Source organism: Anguilla anguilla, chromosome 17 (assembly GCF_013347855.1).
Source record: "Anguilla anguilla isolate fAngAng1 chromosome 17, fAngAng1.pri, whole genome shotgun sequence".
NCBI lineage: Eukaryota > Metazoa > Chordata > Actinopteri > Anguilliformes > Anguillidae > Anguilla > Anguilla anguilla.
The window spans coordinates 12,736,410-12,761,589 of NC_049217.1; the positions used below are offsets into that span (position 1 = coordinate 12,736,410).

At 46.4% G+C, this 25,180-nt stretch overlaps 1 protein-coding gene across 1 annotated transcript in view; it reads right to left on the reverse strand.

Annotated features, from left to right (window-relative positions):
• Positions 1–10,661: 10,661 nt before the first annotated feature.
• LOC118216039 (xylosyltransferase 1-like) overlaps positions 10,662–25,180 on the reverse strand; it is a 28,047-nt gene continuing 13,528 nt past the window's right edge. Inside the window, exons 5-11 of the mRNA XM_035397044.1 lie at positions 24,003–24,083; positions 22,800–23,016; positions 22,098–22,274; positions 19,386–19,651; positions 17,435–17,630; positions 16,975–17,308; positions 10,662–14,496 (exon numbers count right to left, since the gene is read on the reverse strand). Of these exons, the coding sequence (XP_035252935.1) occupies positions 14,174–14,496; positions 16,975–17,308; positions 17,435–17,630; positions 19,386–19,651; positions 22,098–22,274; positions 22,800–23,016; positions 24,003–24,083 (1,594 nt within the window). The 3' untranslated portion in view covers positions 10,662–14,173. The remainder of the gene's footprint in view (positions 14,497–16,974; positions 17,309–17,434; positions 17,631–19,385; positions 19,652–22,097; positions 22,275–22,799; positions 23,017–24,002; positions 24,084–25,180) is intronic.

Here is a 25,180-nt window from a genome sequence, read left to right on the forward strand (position 1 = left end):
AAGTAATGTTCTCACAGAGGAACTACAAATTTGTAAAAATATATATATATATATTGACAAGTCACCTGCACCTTGGCCATAATGATTATATTCGCATTACTTGAGAGCGACTGACAGCAAAGTGTTCACCGACTCCTGCTGTGCACCAAATACTGAACAAATTGCCCACCTGAGTGAACACACCTACAGTGTGGAATCATTAATGGTCATATTTAATATAAAGATAGCATTATGTTTTCAGGAATTTAATTGAATAACACATCACATCGGTTTATGTTGACCCAGATAAATTCATGATTGCGTCTTTCTGTACCAAACAGGCTCGGAAAACAAGGTTCTACTGCCCCTTAGTGTCTATTGTAGGAAATACATTTTCATCAAAAAGGCTTCAGGTTGGAAGACAACTCAGCTTGGTATGCTTGTATTTGAGCTCAAGGAGGTAAAACATGATAATTGCCTTGCAGCGCAAATACACTGTCCTCTCCTTAAATGTAGCTATCTTTTGTTGTGACCTGTTTTTTAAGTGGGACCATACTGATCACGATTATACAATGATCAGTAATAGTTAACAGAGTGGAGCAAATGATGCATTCGAACATCGCCATAACTGCGTCGAGAAAATATGGGGTATTCCAAGTTCTATTGTCTTTGAATTCCATGCAGCTATAAACACACAAACGCTTCGCACATTTTCAGAAGTTTCACAGGTTTACCTGCCTTTCCCCATGTGATGGTCCCTTTGCCAGAAAATTCTGACACGCGGACGCCCCAATCTCATGGCTGAGAAATTAAAGGGCCGGGAAATGCCAGGAACGCTCTGAATCACTTTCGCACATTCGCCGTTTCAGAGATGGGATTTTGGCGCACGATTCGTCGACGGGAGCCAGCCTCCTCCACCCGCGACGACCAGCTCGCGCGCTAATTCTGTCCAGTGATTAAGGCTGACACCTCCGAGGATGGAGGCGTACGCGCGTGGGACTGTGGGGATGCACTTCGCGAGCCCTGGCTGCGCACGTGACGACGCGAGGAAACGGCGGAACACGCCCGGCGATTCACGTCGACTCGTCACGCGCGCTTGTCTCCCGGAGTGAAACCACGACCCGTTTGAAACCCTTCGCCCTGAGCGCACAGTATGGTTTCCCCCATATACTTCGGATCTGCGTTTTGCTAGCTGGCACTTGCCGATTTTTGCTTGCAGTCTGTTGGTTCTCTTCGATATGCGTGGCCTTTGTTTGCTCAGGCCTAAATGTACAGTGTGCAAACCATAATGGAATTCAGATTGCGTAAACAGATTGTCATGCTTTGTGTATTGCTTATTCCTTATTCGCTAAGATATCTTTTCAGAAATGATGCGCGTGGGTATATATTGATGCACTCGGGTTTATTTTCTTCCTCAAGGCTGTAACGGCTGCATCCCGACCTAGATTCAAACTCACAACTTTCTGGCTACAAGCCCAGTTCAGCCCCCTAACAATGAGTCCTTAGCGATACACTGGAATATGGTGTGCATCTTTGCGCAGGCTTTGTACACATTAATCCATTAATAACTAAGTGGGAAAGCTAGGAAGACTGACACCAGAAGATGAGAGAATGTTGCCCAGTATGTGAAGACAATAAGAACAGAAGGTGGGGTGGGTTGTGTACCGGCTGTGATTTTTGGCCTCAGCTTGTGGTCCTGTAGGGCAGAGGGCTTGGAAGTTTCTAGTTCTCTCAGGTAATTTTATAAAACAGCTCAGAGCTGTGGCTCGTAAAATGTTTAGCAGCAACTTTATAGCACTTACGTAAGCTAAAACTCCCTATTAACCTCCAAGTGTTCTGTTTACTTTCCGTGACATAAAAATGTGCATTCAGTCACTTAGTTCTTTGCAGGAAACAACTGCACAACAATGTTTACTGTGATTTCTTTGACCACAGAGGTACAGTGTTAGATGGCAGTGTGACAGACTGCAGTAATTTCATACAAGACATTTTCTCCAGAAGATAATACTTGTTATCTTTTCTGTATTTAACATTTTGCCACATGCCACAGGGTTAATGGAGAAAGAAAGAAACAAAAAGATGAGCGATCAAATATTCATCACACAACTGGCACTTCTGTGCAAAAAACAAGATTTTTAATATTTTAGACAGGAATTAGTTCTGAACCCGTTAATAAATGGCTTGAAGACAATGGTGTTATAGGGGATGGACAAGTTTTGAGAGGTGCTTTTGATCTCAGAGGCTTTGTGGTAAAGTTGATTAGGAGCACATAGTTCTGTCAATATTGTAACTTTGACAGGCAGATCTTTCAGTCTAGTCCAGTGGCAACTAATTCAAAAAGAACAAAATGTACAGGACATGAAAGCTAGTGACAATGCATGCAATGTTAAATTTGACTTGTATATTCAGCCAGATTTTATATTTTTATGCTTGTCAGCCTCGATTGTCTCCATGCATCCTTCATGACCTGCTCTAGGGCATTTTCTCTCTTGATATTGCCCTGTTTATTTATCTTTTGGTGAATCGCCAGAAACATTTAACGCATTTAGAACTAAATAGATGCACCATCCCATTTCAATTCCTTAGGAATGACACAGATGAAAAGCCCCTAAGATCAGCCCAGACAGTGATCAGGTAAGTGGACACTGTCAGAAAGAGAATGCTGCCCCTCTTAATGGGGGACAGAACAATTTGCTAATGTTGTATGGCCATTGTTTCTGCTCCTCAGACAAAAAGTTGGATATATTTATGCACTAACAATTACTGCGGAACAGGCGGCATATCTCAAAGTCCTCAAGAGTTCTTCCATTTCAGAATTGAGAGTTTTCCTCAAAATCTCTTGAAGCACCATTATCTATGCCATTACTCTGAGCTTATTATTTACTTTGGGACCTTCATTCCTCTGTCAATGATGAGGTTTGAAAGTACTCATGTCCTTCAAATGGCATGTTAACATTTTTTTTTTTTTACAACATTATGAACTTATGTGGGAGAGACACCAACTCCATTAAGCATATTTAAGTGTTGGCTGTTTCTTTCCACCTCCCGTTCAGGGAGATTAGGGAATTTAATTTTATGGTCATGACTACAAGAAGGTTGAGGAGTTGGTCCCTGCATTTAGTTTCAAGTCTGAAGCCCCAATTGCCCCACATGATATTTCTGTAAAAAGTATAACATACACAACAAGAATGTATGTAAATGGTGACTGAAAAAAAGTTCCTGATCCTGGTCCATTGTGATTCTTCTGCTTATGCAGTCTTAATAAATCATCAGTCTGCACAGCTAGTCGATCTAGGTATTCATTGCCTGAACAGGAACAGCCCAGGATTCAAACTTTATCTGTATTAAGCACGAAAACCTTATTGTCTGTTACCTCTTACAAGAGTAAAAGGTATTTGGCACAGCAGTTATAATCCTTCACCCCTCTTTCTCTTATTTGTAGAGCCACAGCAGTGTTGGGAGAGCAAACATGAAAGGAAGTATTATCAGTGTTACCAAGCTATCCAGACCAGACACTCCCATCTTTCCAGGATAAGCTGGCGAGTATGGGTGCTAGACAGCAGTGCAGACCTTCAATTTTTATAGGAAAAGGTTCTACTCCAGTGCTTTGTTTTTAGGTTTTTTGTAAAACAATTTTACTTTGACCAATTGATCAAAAATATTGTGCATCACATTGTTGCATCTAGTTAGATAATATTGGGTGTCCCACAGTATAGGGTCCATTTCCTAAGATATTATTCCCTGTGCATAATGACAACAGCACTCCCCTTGTCTGCTGGTTTGATTGCTTTTTTGTTGTTGTTGTTGTTTTTGAGTGCTTTTAGGGATTTGGTCTCCTCCAGGGCCAGGGTGAAGGTTAGGGTTACCGCTAGGGTTAACCCTCCTGTTATGTTGCGGGTCAAATTGACCCTTTTTAAAGTTTGAAAATCTAGGAAAAATACTTAAAATTATTTTTTCAGTATGAAACTTCTTCTACTGGCCTTAATTAGTGTAATCAACATTTTAAATGAAAATGGTTCATTTCATGTATTTGCAAACCCCCCCTGTATGGGGATTGACCCGGGAACATTTTTGCTGTACCTAAAAAATGAACAGAACAGGAGGGTTAAGGTTAAGGTTAGGGTAACGGTTAGGGTTAGGGTTACGGCTAGAGTTAGGGTTAGGATTATGGCTAGGGTTAGGGTGACGGTTACAGCTAGGGTTAGGGAAATGGTTACAGCTAGGGTTTGGGTTAGGGTTAGGGTTACAGCTAGGGTTTGGGTTAGGGTTAGGGTTAGGGTTACAGCTAGGGTTAAAGTTAGGGTTAGGGTTACAGCTCAGGTTAAGGTTAGGGTTAGGGTTACACCTAGGGTTTGTGTAAGGGTTAGGATTATAGCTAGCATAAGGGTTACGGTTACAGCAAGGGTTAGGGTTAGGGTTAGAGCTTGGGTTAGGGTTAGGGTTACAGCTAGGGTTAGAGCGTGGGTTAGGGTGAGGGTTGCAGCTATGGTTAGGGTTAGGGTTACAGCTAGGGTTAGGGTTAGGTTTACGGTTAGAGTTAGGCCTAGGGTTATGTTTAGGCTTAGCATTACAGTTCGGGTTAGGGTCACAGTTAGGGCTAGGGATTGGGATAGTTGATACTTGAAATCAACAAGTCTGAGGATGAAGGCGAGTTTATGGCTATTTTCTGCAGTTCTACAAAAAGTTACTATATGGTTCTCATAATGATTTTTTATGAGCAAAATATTTTCCATAGTAGCATTTGTACCTATGGCCCTTGTAAAATATAATTAAAATGCATATTTTTTCAGGGAATTTTTTTCTTTTAAAAATGTTTTTAATGGCCTCAAACATTATTTTCAGTTTTTCTTTTTTTCACAACATTTACCTTGTTTTCCATCCCTTTTAATGTTTCTGTAGTTTTCCAAGTTATCTATTGCTTCAATTAGGGTTAAGGGCTAAAACTCGGGTTGGGGTTAAGAAAACAGTAAGTCTGGGGATTATGGCGAGTTCACGGCTGTGTTCAGCAGCTTGAAAAAAGCTTAGTCCATGAGTTTGGTAATGATTTTGAATGAACCAGATATTTTATATAGGAGCATGTGTACTTATGGCCATTGAAAAATGTGCAATAAGTACATATTTTCTCAGGAAAAACTTTAAAAAAACAATTTTATGACCTCAAAACATATTATTTTGCATTTGTATTATTTTTATTCATTGTATTTACCTTGTTTTTCATCCATTTTCAAATGGGTTTTCTGAAGTTTGCAAAGGGTTATCTATGGCTTCAATTAGGGTTAAGGGCTCAAACAAGGGTTAAGTTAGGGTTAGGGTTTGGAAGACGATTTGTCTGGTGCTTAAGGTGAGTTCACTGCTGTGTTCAGCAGCTTGAAGAACGGTTAGTACATGGGTTTGCTAGTGATTTTGAATGAAACAGATATTTTCTATAGTAGTTATTATTACCCTTATTTAGATGGACGATAAATAATTGCAATAAGGACAACAGAGAAAAAAATGTCATTTCTGTAGCACATATAACTGAAAATCATCAAGAAATAAGTTCAGAGTCCTGTACATTTTAGTGCTGCCTGGTTCTGAAGGCTCCTGTGCATCAGTATGAATCATTACTGTGTGCTTTAGCACTATCCATCAATGTATGTGTGTGCATGTTTGTGTTTAGTATACACTCAACAAATGTATTAGTGTGTTTGTGTTTAATGCACTGTAAATATACTCCACAGATGCATTACTATGTGGTTGTGTTTAGTGTAAATACACTCACCAGATGCATTACTGTGCGTGTGTGTGTGTGTGTGTGTAAGTGTATATACACTCCACAGATGCATTACTGTGTGTGTGTGTGTGTGTTTAGTGTATATACACTCCACAGATGCATTACTGTGTGTGTGTGTGTTTAGGGTATATACACTGCACAGATGCATTGCTGTTTGTTTTTAGTGTATATACACTCCACAGATGCATTACTGTGTGTGTGTGTGTTTAGGGTATATACACTCCACAGATGCATTACTGTGTGTGTGTGTAAGTGTATATACACTCCACAGATGCATTGCTGTTTGTTTTTAGTGTATATACACTCCACAGATGCATTACTGTGTGTGTGTGTGTTTAGGGTATATACACTCCACAGATGCATTACTCTGTGTGTGTGTAAGTGTATATACACTCCACAGATGCATTTCTGTTTGTGTTTAGTGTATACACACTCCACAGATGCATTGCTGTTTGTTTTTAGTGTATATACACTGCACAGATGCATTGCTGTTTGTTTTTAGTGTATATACACTCCACAGATGCATTGCTGTTTGTGTTTAGTGTATATACACTCCACAGATGCATTGCTGTTTGTGTTTAGTGTATACACACTCCACAGATGCATCGCGGTTAGTGTAAGTGTATATACACTCCGCAGATGCATTACTGTGTATGTGTGTGTTTAGGGTATATACACTCCGCAGATGCATTACTGTGTGTTTGTGTTTTTGTGTGTATACATAACACTGATGCACTGTTGCTCCAGAGTGAGTAACGCCCGCATTATGTGTTTGTACAGATGTGTTTTTCACTGGACCATTTCAGATGAATGCCTGAGCTGAGATCGCAGCGCCCCCCGGAGGGTGGCGGTGATCCCGCTACAGAGCAGGAGAGAGGAGCAGCCGTGTGGCGCTCATCGGGGCTCTGTAACCACGGGGGTCTGCCCGGCGGCCTGGCATCACGCGGGGCGAGAGGAGTCGCTCGGGCGTGCCCTTCAGGCCGTCCTGCGCAACGGGGAGCGGAGGCCTACGCTGTGATGGGGAAAAGCACAAACTAAGCAGATACGTTCCACCGGTTTTTAACCGTTTTGTCGGGGATGCAATGACACACCCCACATTGCCAGAATGTGAATGGACTGCAATATCTATTTTGAGCACTTGAGGGCAGCAGAGGCTTTTGCAGCTGTCCGAAAAACCTGGGGACATCAAAAGCTTCTCTCTATCTTCTGCCAGACAAACCTTAAGCGGGGAATTAGAATGAATCTCAGACAATTGGTAATTAATACTGAGACAAGATTGGTTGAGTTTAAAAAATAATAATAATAATAATTACAACAGTTCTCTGGGATCATCAGATTTCCCATTGAAAAACCTCAACCACAAAGACACAAGCACACAAGCACACAATCACTGCACGAGAGTCTTTTTTTTTCTCCAATGGGCTTCAAACATCGTTATCTGCAATATGTAAATAGCAGGGGCTGCTATGGCTAAAGCCAGGCAGGTATTAGTTCTGTGCCTGGGATGTGATGCAGCCGCATGAAAACAAATTGTGTGAGCTGACCTTTCAGCAAATCCCTGACGTAGGTCTGTGGATGGGGTGAGAGGAGAGAAACTGATAATAAGAATTTCTGAAAAGATGGAGTTTGTGGATGTGCTTCCACTAAGGAGAGGATTTTCAAACTAACACAATGTCGCTAATACTAATATCTGTGGTGCCTTTGTATGTTTTGTTATTCAGTTCAAAAATACACATACTGGAGTTCTGATGTTCCTAAATGGCTAATGAATTAGCCATTACCGGTCCCTTCCATCAGGGAAATGTGAAGCTTCCTGAAGGCCATGTTAGGGTCTGGGTGGTCCAACAAAAACAAATTCCCTGGGTTTGATTTTACTCTTAAATTTATTTTGTAAACCTTAAAATGTGCTTGATCCAGAGAGCTGTAAATTAACTGGGTTAAAATTATGTAAGTATCATAAATGCTGGCAATTAAGGAAAACTATTTTATTACAGTGGGAATTGACGTGAAAGCCTTTGTTGTTGCTTTGGCTATATTAAAATGACTCCAGACAAATGTTCCTGATTCATCTTATTCTGGAGATGACTCAGCCCTTTGTTCATTTCCTAGGTAACGGTGAAGATGCTGCTCTCGAGTGAAACAGAATTAATATTGTGGAAACGGTGGACCGAGGCTCTGAAGCTTTGGTGAGAGAGGATTTTTACATAAATGAAATCTCTCTCTAAAACTCGGAAATAAAGATAATGAATTGAAAATGACCATATGAACATAAAGCTAAATACTATAATATTAATGAGGTGAGTCTTCTGTTGATCTAATAAGATATTGAGCTTATGGAATCACTATAATAACCATACACTGAGAAAATTCATGAACAGAAGAAAGGGGCATTATATATTTTACGAAATTATCATTATTATTTTTAATTCGGTCAAGTGCTATTTGTCTTCTTATGTAAGATTTATCTACTGTTATGACTTGGTAAGGAATAGATATGGATTAGTTATTCCCTAATACATGAAACCATAGAACTGAAAGAGAATGTACTTTCTTCATGTCACTTAATATTATTATACTTCAAGGGTGTGAATTTCAGTTCTTGCAGCATGAGTGTGCATGCATGTGTTTGAGTGTGTGTACCTGCCTTTACACTATGTGTGAAAGTGTGCACACGTGAAAGAGTGCACATAAGCATGTGTAAGCGTGTGCCCATGTGTGCAAGGGTCTAAGTGTGTGCGTTTGTGTGTGTGTGTGTGTGTGTGTGTGTGTGAGACTTCCTGCAGGGTTGTGGCACTCACTCTATTTTGTCTGCCTTCCAGGGGTTAATACACAGAACAAATACCTCTTCTTTATTTCCTACTCACCCCCCCCCCCCCCCCCCCCAGCCCCCACTGAGCTATTCCCATAGAGACAGTCCTTGACACCTGTCTGTCATTCCTGTCTCAAAATTATGTGAGGCCCCAGCCTTCAGAGTTAGTCAAACCAGTGTGATATGAGGATATTCTCTCCCCACCTCCCTCCAGTGAGGTCCTCAGGTTAGCGAATGTGCCTCCTGCTACGTGCTGCTAGCTCGCCGCTGAGTCGTTTCCCTTCCGTTTCACTCTCGTGAGTTTTCCGGAGGTTTGTGGAACAGAGTGCGTGTATTCCGTACCTGCGCATTCCACCGACGGCATCCCGCTGCAAGCCCCGCCCACTGACGGCGAGACACGGCAGGCCGTTTGCATTAGCCGCGCCGCTGCGCTAAAAGTCTAAAATCGTACGTCGCATTACTTTACAGCCATTAAGCGAACGCACTTATCCCGTGTGATTTACAAGACGAAGCACGTAAGCACTTTAACACAGGACTCAAAGTGCAGCTGCTGAATAAAGAAGGATAACAGACGTATTTAAGAGTCATTAGCCATGTGAGAAACGCTAGACTCGACTCAGCAGTCATTAGCCAACTACCCTGACATATTCAGACTTTTCCAGCCGTTCGTGTAGTTGCATGGCTGCGTAGATCAGAGATCAGGGGTCAGTCGTATTTGTTGATATGGAGTTGTGAAAAGGCTCTGTGAGGTGACTAATGTTCTGCTCTGTTACCGTGTTTTACAGGCTGAAATTTCAGCATCGTGTTTTTCCTCCAGGCCCCTCGTTTGTGTGCGACCCTGAGGGAAAAACACGGCTACAGGTCCTTTGTCTCACAGACATGTAAAGATTCATACTTTCCCCAAGAAACGTTCCCCTAGCGACAGTTTGGGTTACAAACACTCCAAAGGGAAACAGGCTGAGGGGACATCAGCCAAGTGAACTGTATGTGTGTGCATGTGTGTGTGTGTGTGTGAGAGAGAGAGAGAAAGAGAGTGTGTGTGAAAGTCTGTGTGATATGTCTAAACAAAGAGTGTGTACACACTACATAGGGTATACTACTTAGTACCTGCTAGTTAGTATGTACTACACGGCCCATACCACTTAGTTCATACTACCCAGCGTATATTACACAGTAATTACAGTAGTAGTAGTAGGTGCTAAGTGTACCCATCCTTGGTACACAATTGTGCACAATTACAGCAAAGATTTTGAGGGCCCCTGTCAGGGATTAGTAGTCAACATTAGTAGTCTACTCTCCTTGGGCCACAGAGAGAGGACTGGTGCTATTTTGTGTTTTTATTATAAAAGTTACATCAAGTTCATCTTTGAGTTAGTCATCTAGGATAACTCGATTTACTCGCATGAGACAAGCTGGTTTGCTATTGAACCCTGTCCAGCGTCATTGATGTTCAGGTTCCAAACAGAATGGGTATTTGTCTTTCAGAACCTGCTAGCCACCCATTGGTTAGGGTTGGCTCACCGTTATCTGATGAGCTTAATCGCAAGTTTCTCATTGGTTAGTCAATTAAAGGGGCCACATTCTATTCCAGGCCAAACCATGGAACTAAAAGGGGGAATTAGTGGGCAGCTCTTTAGTGGCTGGTGCACTTATGCACTTTTATTTGAATGAACATTTGACCACGAAGCAGGATGTCTGTAATCAGTGGAAGGTTCAGGAAAAAAATGTGCAGAAACATTTACACCAGACTGTCATTGCAGAGGCACCCACCAGATTAGGCTACGATTCAAGGACACCACAGACAAGAGGCTCAAACAAATGAAAAACAATATCTGTACTTAGAACCTGTGCATTTTAGGCCTTTAAAACCTTTGAAGTGTATACTAAAGACAATGCTACTCAGATCTCAGTGTTGGTAAGATAACAGACATGATGATAGTTTACTGGCTTTCTGCTGTACAAATAATCCCACGTTGATATATTTTTTAAATGTCATTCAGGCACGAGGTATTCCTGTGATAAAAGCAATATTGAGTGCTGTGCTTCATGTAATACAACTTTAAGGTCGTTTCAGTAAAAGTAGGACACAGTTCTAAATGTACATTTTTTAATTTAAAAATACAACAGTCACACACAAAAAATAATAGATCTCAAAAAACGTACACTGCTTTGTTCACAGACAGACAGAACTAAGTTGTGCTCGTGAGGGAACACATTAAGGCACAGACCTGCCCTTTGAAAGGCGGGATTCGGAGAGCCTGGCGACGGTCGCCCGGCAACGCATTCCAGCAGAGAGCAGCGCTCCATCACCACAAACCCCTGAAAGGATCTGCAGACGATCATTCAAACCGGGGACCGCACCTCAGCCCCTGCCTGTCGCTGCTTCGCCGTTGTTACAGACTCAGGTTTCACTGGCCCTTCGTAATTTGCTTTCACTGCTGTAATCTGACATTAATGGTGATTCAGGAAATAATTATCTGACTCGCTATAAATCAAATAGCAGCTGACAGTGGGGGGGTGGTGGCTAAGAGCAGCTCATGATTATTCACGCAGGTGCAGCTTCCTCACGCACCTGTTCCTAACGCACCTGTCAACAACACACCTGCCGTTCATTGTTCCAGCAATTAGCAACCCAGTGTTTCCAGTCCTACCTCCATTCCACTTTACTTATAATTTAATATTTACAATGTTTAAAAAAAACATTCATTACAAAATACTCATGTACATGTTATTTGTAACAAAATAGTTATTTCACTTACAAAACATGTCAAAATATGCAGCCAGTATTACAAAACATATCAATTAGACCCTATTTCATGTTTTTTTAAATTTACACATACCATACATTTTACAGAATTTGCACTAGCTGACACGAAAATGGCAAAAGCTGATATGGTTTGCATTATATATCATATCTGTGTATATATTCAATATATATAACATTTTGGAATCTGCTTCTATATATGACTTCTGAAAAACACAGTGAAGCATTTTACACTGTTTCGTTTAAATAAACATAATACATGAACAAAAGAAGGTGTGTTACACCTACAGAGAGAACACAGACAGATCAATGGACTGGGCTAAATATAAATACTATTCATTATATTCAAATGTAGAGTTGTCCACCGCACGCAAGAAGCATAAATGAATTACTCTTCTGTCGGTTCACCTTCATTATAATGTACAAAAGACAGAGTGACCAACATGTTTAGCCAAAATGGCATCAGGTTCACTTTATATGCATCAGCCAAACTAATGGAGCTTCGGCAAGATGCTTTGTTTGCTCTTTTTTGTACATTATAATAAAGATCAAAAAAAGAATAACTCATTTCTGCTTCTTCTTGCGTGCGGTGGACAACTCTTCATCGGATTATAAGATCTGCTTTCCTGCCATCACCAGCACCTCTGGGGAAACAGCAAATAGCTGCGCTCAGATTGTCACACATCTGATCTCTGTAATGAATTCTGCTATATAGTCAGGTGCGTAGCAGTGTGGCATGATGGTTAAGGAATTGGGCCTATACTGTAACTCTTGAGGTCGCAAGTTCAATTCTCAGGTATTCCTTCAGTGTATCCAGCCGCATGAATGGATGCTATGGAAGGTATAAATCGCTCTGGATAAGTGCATCTACCAAAGGCCTAAAAAATGTGTGCAGGCTCATAAATATGCAGGTCTCCTCTGCGCTTCATGTAAAATCAGTTGAGATGAAAGCTTCAGCGGCATGTGACAAGTGTTCCCATACTCTTCCCCTCTCCCAAAGGGCCAATGTGACAGCCTACAGATTGGTTGCTATGGAAACATATACACATGTATTCTGCCGACACAAAAATGACACAAGGGTATTACTCCAAACTGAAAATGCTTCTTTGTCTACGGCAAAGTGATTCTATGTGATTCTACAGCAAAGTGATTGCATGATTCTACACCCAGCCAGAGGTTCCAGCTCTGTGTGGCAGGCCTGAGTGCTCCTGAAAGGGAGCTAGCCCACTCTGATGCCTTTATAAATGGCATGGGTTTAACAGCACTGCTCTTAAACTCTGCTGGTTTTCGTCATTTCCTTTCGATCAGCGGTCAATTTAGGCTTTGAGAACAAGGTGTGCAGACTCTTTAGCCAATCAAAGACTCAAATTAAGCACTTAAGTGCAGGAAACACATCGAAAACCAGCAGACACAGCAGCTCTCGAGGAACTGACTATGAGATCCGTGGTCTAGACAAATTAGTCTCCACAGAACACAGGTGAGAAACAGTTCAGGATGTCTGCCACAGGGGGTGATGGGAGGTGAAGTCCAGATCTAGGTTAAATGGACTCATTACTCCCCAGTTGTGGACCATGCTGGACACAGCTGTGGACACTGGCCACGCCTTCGAGCTGGAGTGACAACTGCCACCCACCTGTGGGTTCCCTACTCATTTCCTTTTTAGCCAAAGCCAATAATAATAAAAATATATTTATTATTTAAAGTATTTAAGGATTTAGAGTGTTACTGTTGCTGAAGGACATCAGAGCTGGTTGGTTGGTGCTGTAATGAAAGGTACAGGTCTGGGGTGATGGCCTTTGTAAATAAAGGCAGCTCTTTCACACATATAAAAGATTCACCAGCTGCAAAAGCAGCATGCATCCTTTAGTCATTGACTAAAATATCTACAGATTTATAATCTTATAATAAATAAATAACTTCCACCAAATAGCTTTAACTTCCAACCTATGACTCTCTGTATACTGTTCATAAGAAAGACTCAAGGATTTGTTCGTTTCAGCTCACTTCATATTTGGAGCAGATTGCGCTCAGCGTAGCTAAAAATCAAAACTGTAACTTGTCATCCCCAACCTTTACTTTATCTATACCGCTGAAGGTCTCCATTTGTTTCAGGAACAAACAATGGGAGGATTAGAAACACTTTCATCATTTCATCTCACAGAAAACCCAGAATCCTTTGCGCCACTTCTCCTTCTCTAACCAAATAACAATTTTGCAAGTCTTCCTTAAATAATTCTTCTTTATCAATGAAACACGTTTTATAAAAGAATGGGTATTTCTGCAGTGAAACTGTGTTCCCAATGCATAGAGCACCTGTTGAAAGGTGGGGCTGGTAACAGCATGTTAGAGATTTGGGGTGAGATTAAAGAAGCCGTAGGGTACGGACCCCGTACCCCTGTACCCCAGTCCCCCTGTCCTACACCTGCCACAAAACGCTCCGGTCCTGCTGCTCACACAGTTTGGTGGAATGATGCCCAGAAATGCTGGCTCTCTATCAGGCTGCTGATCAAGGATTGACTGAGCATGCCTGGAGCAAACCAGACAAGCCAGCAGGTATTCCAGTACAGACAGGAAGTCCAGCGCAGACAGGAAGTCCAGCAGAGACAGGAAGTCCAGCGCAGGCAGGAAGTCCAGCAGAGACAGGAAGTCCAGCAGACACAGGGCTACCTGGGTCTTACTGTAGTTCTTTGAAACAGGTTTGCTTACGTTAAAGAAGAAAGGGAAAATATTTGGAGCCTTTCTTCATTTTCCTTTGAGGTGGTGACGGAAGGTTGAATAAATTATTGTATAAATTACTGTACTATAACAGCAACGGGGTCGCGGCAGGCGGTCCAGGCCAGCGGAGGTGCTACCTGATTCGGCCCTGTGCCGTGGGCGGGCCCAGCTGGGACTTGGGGTCGGGGCTGAGGGAGCTCCAGGGGGTGTCTTTGCAGTGCGGCAGCGCGGGGCAGGCGCTGGTCCCCGCGACACACACCCCTGACCCCGCCCACATCTCTCCCACCAGGCCGTCCACCCAGGCCTCCAGCTCGGCCCCCGTCAGCCGGGCGTTGCGCTCGGCCTCCTCCACCTGGGCCAGGTGCACCGGGATCTTCAGGAGGGGGTTGAGGCCGTGGAAGCTCTGTTCCATGTAGCTGTTCTTAGCCGGGCCGCTGTGCAGTCTCACCGAATCCTCTGCAACACCCAAAACAAGCTTTACACAAACCATTCACAGAGCATAAATAAAACATTACACAGTATTAGCAAAACATCCCGCAATCAATAAACAACAACATAACATTACACAAACAATCACTACATAACATCAACACATGGCACAAACAATCATTACACAACATCAAACATTAGACAGCCACATATACAACATAAACAAAACATCACACATTCACAACATTCATGTGTTAACATCTCATAAACAATCCTTACACAATATTAGCACAGCATAACAAACACAAAGAACAATTCAACAACATGAACACAACATTTCACAAAAAACATTTACATTACATAATACATACAAGATAGCACATTACATTATAATTGGCAACAGTTTTGGCAATAACATTGCAGCTAAAATGTGGGAGTATGCAGAGAAACTCAGAGAGACCAACCAGTGCCCCCCAGCACCGGCAGAGGCTGAAATGAGCGTGGGGAGAGCTCTCGCATGCGAGCGGAGAGTGTTCATGCAAGCATGCGGACAGGCCGCACGGCCAGTGCTGGAGTCAGCACGTAGGCCATTTTCTACATGCAAAAATAATTTTCTGCTTGACTAGTGATGTATTAATATAACACAGCATTATGCAGTAAGTACGAATATTCATCACGTAAGATCACATGATTTCAGAGAAGAGGGACCGGCTGATCTGACCTGTCCCCGACATGCAGTGGCCAGAACCGAGTGTCAGGGGCGGAGCCATGTGTGTGGCGAGATTTAATAATTAATAATGAATAATAATTTTATTTATTTTCATAGCACCGCTCCAGGCCAAATGTTACAAAGTGCTTCACGGATCCTTAAAAACAATTACCATAAACACATTACGACACACAAACAAATTTTAAAAAACGACATAATGATGTCTATATAAAAAGTTTTTAAGCGCAGTTTAAAACAGTTCACGCACAGTGCTTACGGATCTAATGTCCGAAGGGGGACAGAGAAACGAGGGAGAGGAGATGGAGGGAAGGTGAGAGGGGAGGTGTGGGGCCTGCAGAGGAATCCACACCTTTACCCTCGTGCCCTGAGCATGCTCCCAGCATGCTCTCTGCCCCGCCCGCTCAGCCTGTGAGCGCCTGAGTGACGGAGAGCCGCGACACCAGCTGAGGAGCTCAGCCGTAACGAAAACAACGAATCAAACATCCTTTCGCTGGATGAGTCACCCAGACCCCCTGCCTACTGTTAATTTCACCAGCGACGGCTGCTATCAAAGCGAACTTAAAATACCGACGAGCGCCTGGATAACGCACCACACGCCGAGAAATGTCGCATTACCATCCTCATGAAATTCATGAGCGTGAAAGCATTTCACCGCCGATGTAATTAAACAGCAGGCCGAGGGCGCAGAACGTTCCGGAAGCGCCGTCTGCGGTCGGAACAGTAGCTGTCTGTGACGTGGCGGTCGCAGGCGGGGAGATTTATTGAGGGGGCCGTTTTGTGGTGGCCACAGACATTTGACACTGCTCCCTGTAATTGCACCCGAGCCTCGTTGGGGGGGGGGGGGTGCGCACCCAGTCTACAGGAACAGAAGCTTGCGCGTGCGTTTGCTAATGCAGAGGAAGCCGCCCGCGGCGCGGGCGCGATGGCCTTGTCAAAGCGGTTTAGTAACTGCAGGATCGTTAGCTTCATGTTTAATTTGATACTTTTTTTTGTTTTTTTACTGCTTGTGAAACAACCCACAGCTGCTGGCGGATCAAAAGCCTACCGCCCCCCCCCCCCCCCCCCCCCCCCCCCACCCCACTATCTGAGGAATCTCCAACATTTCTGTTGCGTTACCGCACTGTTACCTGCAGTGGGCGCTGCAACTAAACACAAGCGTTCTGCTGACCCATGAGCTATTTTAGACCCTACAGGCCTTACATTGCTAAAGGAGTACGCACAAATGTGTGAATGGCTTAGCCTGCAGGGAGGCCGGCACTGGCTGTAGGCGGGCACCATGTATAGTTTATTGTGTAGCATGTGTAGTTTGGCGTGAAGCATGTAGTGTGTGCAGTTTGGGTTGTGGTGTGTAACGTGCTTTAACATGGGGAATGCGTATATTGACATGTAGAATCTGTAGCGTGCATGCTTTTGTAGGTGGAGTGTACTTCGGTACACAGAATGTGTAGTTTGTGTAGATTATCGTGTACTGTGTATTGTGAGTGCTTTGGTATGTAGTGTGTAGTTTGCGTACATTGGCGTGTAAAGTTTTTATTGTGTGTACTTTGGTACACAGAATGTGTAGTTTATGTATTGTGTGTACTGTAGTATGTAGTGTGTAGTTAGTGTGGACTGCTGTGTAAAGTGTGTATTGTGAGTGCTTTGGTATGTAGTGTGTAGTTTGTGTAGATTGTTGTGTAAAGTGCATATTGCATGTACTTTGGTGCACAGAATGTGTAGTTTGTGTATATTGGTGCATGGTGTACGTTGTGTGCAGACTGCCGTGCGCGGCTCACCCTGTCGCAGCGGCTCGCGCTGGCTGTAGGCGAGCGGCGTGACGAGGAAGCGCGTCTCGGCCACCTGGCTCCAGTGGTAGAGCGTGCGCACGGTCCAGACGCCCGGCCGCAGCGGCAGCTTCAGCGGCGGCCGGTAATGCGTGAACTCGGCGTTGCCCTCGATCAGGATGTCGTAGGTGGCGGCGATCACGTTGGTGGGGTCGACCCACACCACCGTCATGGTGACGTTGGACCCTTTGCCCCACCTCTGCATGGCCACCGGCTCGTCCATCGGGCCCAGCAGGCTCCCGAAGTTCCGGAAGATCCGCTCCTTACCGTCCCAGTCCGTCCCAATCTGAGGGAGAGCGGGGAGAGGGAAAGCCCACACCAATGGGGATTCAGACAAATATTTTGTGGGAGGACATTCATAAACATCTGAGACGTTACTTATGCAGGGCAGTAGTGGCAGGTGCTGAATCACCTCAGAAAATTCCAGCCGACTGAATCTGTTGGGCGGGTCAGCCAGCCTGAAGGAGGTTTTGGGTGCGGCCCACGTCTCCAGCGTCTCCTGCTGGCCGGTTGCCAGATTGGTGGCATGGTGTTTCACCAGGTAACCCTGGAATACGTCTGACAGGAAGTACAGATGCACCGCCACGGGCTGGCCAATGGGAATGTACCTGCAGGAGGCAAACGGAGAGAAACCATTCGTTTATATGCAGGGCACTGTCAGATATTAGAGTTCAGACTGGCTTGAAGTGATGGCGATTTAGAAAAGAGTGGAAATGATGTGCATGCAGGAACAGTGAGGCAGGGCAAACACCAGAGTTGTGTAAAGCCTCTCATATCCATGAGGCTCTTCAACAGTAACCTATCACAGGAACAGTGACCACTGCAATGCTAATTTAAAGTGCCCTAATCACCCTGCTAGTACAGGAACCGTGAGCACTGCCATCCCAATGCACACTGTTTATCACCCAACTGACCAGCAGAGACGTAAATGAGACTTGATGAAACGCTCCCATCCAGTCTAAAAACCAGTTAAACACGTATAAACCAGTATGCCCTACAGAAGCAATGGTGGGATGCCATCGCCTAGTAGCGTCAGTCATTTCTACCTGATAACAAATCCTTCCAATAGCACTCATTTTCAATAAATCTTTTGTCCAATCAAACAATGTCCCCAAATTTTATGTTCTCACTGATCCAAATTTGGTGCCATTTAGATGAATCTGCTTGCTGGCCATCTGTGAACAGACTGTACATAGGAATGTTACCGCATCTCCGTGAGTCAGTCCGTTTCATCCACCATTACATTCATTTCTGCTTCATTATTCAGAGGAGGCTCACATGCTAATAGAGCCAGCTGCCAATACACACGCAAGCTCAGACAAACCAACACGTATGCACAGACACACGCACAGAGACACGCGTACACATGCACATACACACACACACACACACACACACACACACACACACAAGCAGACGCACATTTCCTGCCCTGTAGGGACCGGCCCACAGTGTGTTGGCTGGCTGCAGGCCCCAGCAAGTTTGCATGGAGGACAGACAGATGTACAGACAGACGCTGAGGTCAGGCACCATTAGACCATTCAGGCCATCACCTAACAGCAAATATTTACCCTCCCACGCCCAGCATTACTCTGGGGAAGCATACAGAGTCACCATTCACCCCCAACCCCCTCCTAAAAGTAACGGTCTACAAAACACACATACGTGCCTGTTCCCCCTACGCTCCCAAAACACACAGAAAACATCCCCACCCCTATACCTGCCCCTCCACAAATAATTACACAGCCTCTCTCTTCAGTGCTCAATAGTAGAAGCTGAGGTAACAGGGTTGCTGTGGTTTGGGTGTGCTGGTTTGGCCAATATGACTCAATCTAGACTTTCCTGTGCCTTCTGCCCAGCAATCCCTGGCCACTCAGGTACCTGTGCCTGACTGCAGGTATATAACCGGAGTGGGAGCGCTACATCAGTATGTAGGCAGACCAGGGGCACACAACTCCGCTCCTGGAGGGCTTATCGGCTTCGTGGATTTTGCTGGTTTTTGTTCCAAGCAGTTACCTAAGTTTTAGTTGTCTGACAGCTCTGTAAACTCTGTGGTTTGGTAGTTCACTCCTGGGATCGTTGGGATCATTCCACAGTAAAATCTGTAGGATACACTTCTGGATGCAGTCTGGAGCTGAACCTAGCGCTTATACAAATCTCAGGTCAAGATATGATCGAGCTAGTTAAATAATTAAGAGCAGAAGTCGGCACAAAATCCCGAAACGGATTGTGCGCCTCTGGCATAGATCAGGTGAAGCCGGGTTGGGTGCTGAAGACCTGAGTGAACGTGCTCAAGCCGAATGTAAACAGCGCCACAGGATGCCTTCAGTGGAAGGAACACGGTGACACGCAGGGTCACTGACCTGCAGCTGCTGGCGTTGGGGTTGGGGGCGGGCATGCTGGCTGCGTGGGACAGGCCCAGCCGGGCGAAGGCGTGGTAGTGGGTGAGCCGGGTGTCCGTCAGGCTGAGCACGCCGTCCGGCTCGTCGTACACGTTCTCCCAGTACGCCGACAAGCCCGGCGTGTCCGCCGGCAGGCCTCCAAACAGGAAACCGTCCAGCTGGTTTATCACCTCCTGACTGATCGCCGCCTCGAACTTCCTGCCAAAAAACGTGGGCCGGGCAGCTTGCTAAAGGGGGGGGGGGGGGGGGGGGGGGGGTGGGTGGGGAGGGGGGTTTGGGGAGAGAATAAAAAAATTCTATTCATTTTTCTTTTTCAAAATTTTAATTTTTCCTATTTTTCTAAAAGGAAGAGGAGGGAGATACTTGGCAGTAATAAACATCTGTTTTATGGCCGAAAAATCCTCCAGAAATATGAAATAACCCGGATCCTTTGAAAGACACAGAGGGCAACTGAAAGAAAGCGATGCGGGGGTGTGTTTAGGGAGAGGAGGGAGGTCAGTCTGTAGATGTGATAAAGAGATCTTTACTCCCTTTATATGCAACACTGCTTTGAGTCCCACCCTACAGTTGTGCCAACCCGGATACATAGCAGGGCAAGCATTTAGGCTCAGTCATGGCTCTCTCTCACTGTCTCTCTCTCACACACACCCTTGTCCTTGGGGCGACATAGCTCAGGAGGTAAGACCGATTGTCTGGCAGTCGGAGGGTTGCCGGTTCAAACCCCGCCCTGGGCGTGTCGAAGTGTCCTTAAGCAAGGCACCTAACCCCCAACTGCTCTGGCGAATGACAGGCATCAATTGTAAAGCACTTTGGATAAAAGAGCTATATAAATGCAGTCCATTTACCATTCGTCCCTCTCTCTTTCTCTCTCTCTCTCTGTCTCTGTCTCTGTCTCTCTCACACCCACCCTGTCCCTCTACTGCCTCTCTCTCTCTCTCTGGGTACCTGGCATCAGTAAGCAGGCTGAAATAGGAGAGGGTGTTATCTGTGGTCGCCGAGCCGATTCATCCAGGGCTAGACAAGCTTCCTTCTCAAAATTAGCTCCATAAACATAAATAGTTGGCGGTGAAACAGCCCGGAGATCAAAAATGCTCAAAACAACAGAGGATTAATGTCAGTTCCTGTGATTCGGCTCTTCAAAAAGCCTGCGGAAAAGTACAGGGCAGACGCAGAGAGAGAATCAAAAGCTGAGCTTTCTCACCTCATCCCCTATTTGTTTGTATGTGTGTGTGAGGGTGTGTGTGTGTGTGTGTTTGTATGTGTGTGTGTGAGGGTGTGTGGGTGTGTGTGTGTGCGGAAAGTGGGGGGTAGGTAAGGATAAGGCAGTTTCTGTCCTGCGTGTTTTTCAGTACAGCCGCAAGTCAGCAAGCAGCAGCTGAACAGAGCGTCTGTTAGCCTCCGTCAGCCGGTACACAAACAGCACCCCTCTTATGCAGCCGGGGCGGGACGGGCATTTAGCATAATTTAGCGGAGTTATTTTACGGGAACAGCGTTCCACGGGTCCCTGACGTGAAGGACAACACAGACCTGTGCAGCCGCTGCCCAGCAGAAGCACAGCGTCCTCGTGCGCTGTCGCTCACAGACGCGCTCTTTCAGGGCGGGGGAAACGGTCACAGTGATCCCTTGTGCCAAACGCGCGCCCTCACGCGCGCTGAGGTTCCCTCTGCACATGACCGAGCGCCAGGGAAAGCCCCCGGCTGGGCGCTACAGGCCGAGCGGACCCCCGTGGTGCCGAAGAGCCGCCGGTCGCTGTCGGCGACGCTCGATCCGTCAAATTCCCCAAAAAGACATTTTTAGAACGTAGGCTGCGTTTATGAGTTCAGGTTACTAACGAAATCCAAAAAGGTTTGATGCGACGCTCACGTCAGGACAGAACCTCACAGATCTCGTGGGTGATTTACGAACATGAAAGCAGTTTTTGAGGAAAACAGGACTTACAGTAAGGGATGAAACATGAACCCAGTGTAGACATATATTTATTTGCACCGTACATATAATGACAGCCCTGTGCATAGGGCACATTCACCCGCGAGGTCTACGAGGGAACGCTAAGCCTGCTTTTTATATTTCTTGATGTCATTTTTCTATGCTTCTAATGCTGGCCGAGCGCTCCAGTGCTGTGCGCAGAAGCCTATTCTGGGGACGACTGCTGCATGGACAGCTGGAACGAACCACTGGCTATGCGATGAGCCAGGCCAGCGAAATAATTGGGAATGACGCCAACTACCCCCCAACTCGTCGGGATCCCGTTTTAGGGCGTCCCGTTTTGGGATCGGGTGCGTTCGTTTTAGCGATGAGTCACGTGGGCGTGTTTGACCACTTATGACCGAAGGCAGGCAAGAGGCCATCCGTAATGACGCGCTGCGAACACAAAAGCAACGCAAACGCAATGCAAACGCAACGCAAACGCAACGCAACACAAACGCATCACAAAACAGACGCAAACGTAATGCAAACGCGAACACGGTTCAACCTCATTTCACCTCTGTCTGCCCGCGACTGGAATCACGAATAGTAGATCCCGATCTGTTGGATTAACATTTTATTGGCTCTACATTTCAATCTGCATTAGCAAACATGGCCTTTCTGCAAAGCTGACCAAAGCTCCAGACCGAACCGCGCCCTGGGGGGGGGGGGGGGGGCAGGCGACGCGCGGGGGCCCCGGCAGCTCACCTGGAATCGGGGGAAGTCGGCCGGTTTGAAGTCGTTGGGCGAGCAGCCGCACCAGTCCACGATGTGCTTGTACTGGCACTTGCAGCCCAGCTTGCGGTTCCAGTTGGTGATGCGCAGGTTGTTGTCCACAGCCTTCTCACAGAGAGGACTGTTCCCCAGCACCGTGTGGAAGAACGACTGAGAGAGGGAGGCAGGGGAGGAGAGGGAGAGGGAGGGAGGGAGGGAGGAGGAGAGGGAGAGGCAGGGGAGGAGAGGGAGAGGGAGGGAGGGAGGGATGGACAGAGGAGGAGAGGGAGAGGGAGGGAGGGAGAGACAGAGGAGGAGAGGGAGAGAACCTGTGACCTTCAGGTTACAAGACCAGTTCCTTACCCATTATGCTACACTGCTGCCCGATTATACTCCACGCTGCATTCTGCACCAAAACTTTAAACAGCTTTAGCAGAGAGCACAGCGCCCCCTGTCTGCTGTTCCTCTCCCTACTGCTTCTACTTTTGAACCAGTGACCTGGTTCTGCGCCGTGACCTGATTCTGGGACATCAGGCAGTTTCGGTTCTGGTTCTGGGACATCAGGCAGTTTTGGTTCTGGTTCTGGGACATCAGGCAGTTTCGGTTCTGGTTCTGGGACGTGAGGCAGTTTCGGTTCTGGTTCTGGGACATGAGGCAGTTTCAGTTCTGGTTCTGACCCGGTCCAGGTGGGCTCACCTCGGCCGGCAGCAGAGTGTAGGCGTAGAAACGTTTCATGTTGGTGACCAGGTCGTCCTGGGAGTTGACCACATAGTCCACAAACGTGCGGCTAAGCAGGAACCAATCAGAGCCCCCGTCTATGGCCACGCCCTCCGGAATCCGCCGGTCACCCAGACGCCACATGTGGGTGTCACACTCCAGGAAGAGCCGATCCAGACCCTGCTTACGGATAAACCTGCACGTGCGTGCGTACACACACACACACACACGCACGCACACGCACACACGCACACACACACGCACACACGCACACACACACGCACACATGCACAAACACACACACACACGCACACACGCACACACACACGCACACACGCACACACACACGCACACACGCACACACGCACACACACACGCACACATGCACACACGCACACACACGCACACATGCACACACACACGCACACATGCACACACACACGCACACATGCACACACACACACACACATGCACACAAACACACACACACACACACACACACAAAACATATTTATACAAACACACAAACACACACACACAAACACACACACACACACACACGCACACACACACACACACACGCACACATGCCCGCACGCACACGCACACACACACAAAACATATTTATACAAACACACAAACACACATACATACACACAAAAAATTACAAAGAGGACTTTCAGTCTCAGCATATGAAGTGAGCTGAATGTTACGCTGTATCCAATAGGCCTCATACAGGGTGGGGTGTGATGGGGTATGATGGAAAGGGATTGGGTGGGGTGTGATGGGGTGTGGTAGGATGTGGTGGGTTGGGGTGTGATGGGGTGTGGTGGATTGGGGTGTGGTGGGGTGTGGTAGGATGTGGTGGGTTGGGGTGTGATGGGGTGTGGTGGGATGCGGTAGCATGGGGTGGGGTTGGGTGGGGTAGGGTGTGGTGGAATGAGGTGGGGTTGGGTAGGGTGTGTAGGCAGGGTAGGATGGGTTGGGGTGAGGTGGAGCATGGTGGGGTAGGATGAGGTTGTGTGGGCAGGGGGGGGTGGGATGGGGTTGTGTGGGCAGGGGGGGTGTGTAGGTGTGGTGAGGTGGGGTGGGGAGGGCTGGAACGGGGTGCAGGGGCGGGTGTGTAGGTGTGGTGGGGTGGGGTGGGGAGGGCTGGAACGGGGTGCAGGGGCGGGTGCGCACCGGGCATTGTCCCGGCCGTGAGACTTAATGAAGTTCATGCCCTGGTGCCGAGACAGGAAGGACACCAGCTGCTCATTGGTCCTGAGAGAGAGAGACACAGACCAGAGCGTCAGTCCGAGGAAGCACATGCAGAATACACACAGACACAGACACACAAACACACACACACACGCATATACACACACAAGTGCACATAAGCATAGCAGACACACACATTCACACACACACACACACACACACACACACACACAGGAATAAAATAGGCCTTCATCTCCATTACATAAACTCATTAGGAGATAAGAGCGAGGCTGAAAGAGAGGAACATCCATCGCCCTCAGCCCGTTTTTAATAATCCCCTTTGTGTGCCTTTACGGTGGTTAGCTATATGCTATATGAGTTCAGCTTGCCCCCCCTACTCCCGCCCCCCCCTCCCAAGCCCACACAATCCTCACATTCTCCCTTAATCCAAGATGTTCCCATACAGCTTGCGTTCCTCACCTCACAGCTGCATATATTTACTCAGCCCTTTCCACTGCACCACTCGGCTCGGCACCGGCACTGCCCAGTCACGCAGGAACCTACAGGCCGCATGCTGGTGACAATAACACTGGTGATGGTGTAAAATATCATCACGTTGTCTGGCACCGCTGCCAAGACAGGAAGCTGCACGCTGTCACCCACAGTCACCGTGGCGACAAACCCACGTTAAACTGCAGGCACCTCGGCGACGGCGGTGAAATGCTGACTATCCAAAGAGTGCGTGAACTTCGGTTGTCGTGGAAGCCCACTTCCTGTCACGCTTCCTGTCTGAGTGTAAAACCGTTTTCACAATGCTCAGGCCCGCAGTCCTGCACACGCTGGAGAGAGCATCCACACTGCACTCTTCCCTCTGCCTCTCTCATTCTGTCTCCCTTCCTCTCCTCCACTATCCCCCCATCGCTCTCTATTCACTAGAGCCACCCCATCTCCTTAGGACTTCTCCCTTTCTCTCCTCCTCTATTCACCCTTCTCTCATTCCTCCCCCCAACACGTCTCAGACACAAATGACGTTGATAAGAGCCACAAACCAGTAGTGAACTTCCTGCTGTACAGAGAAGCACACACACATACACGTACTCCACACCCTCCACACACAAATGTGTGTCTGCACCACATGCACACACTCGCACACGCACGCT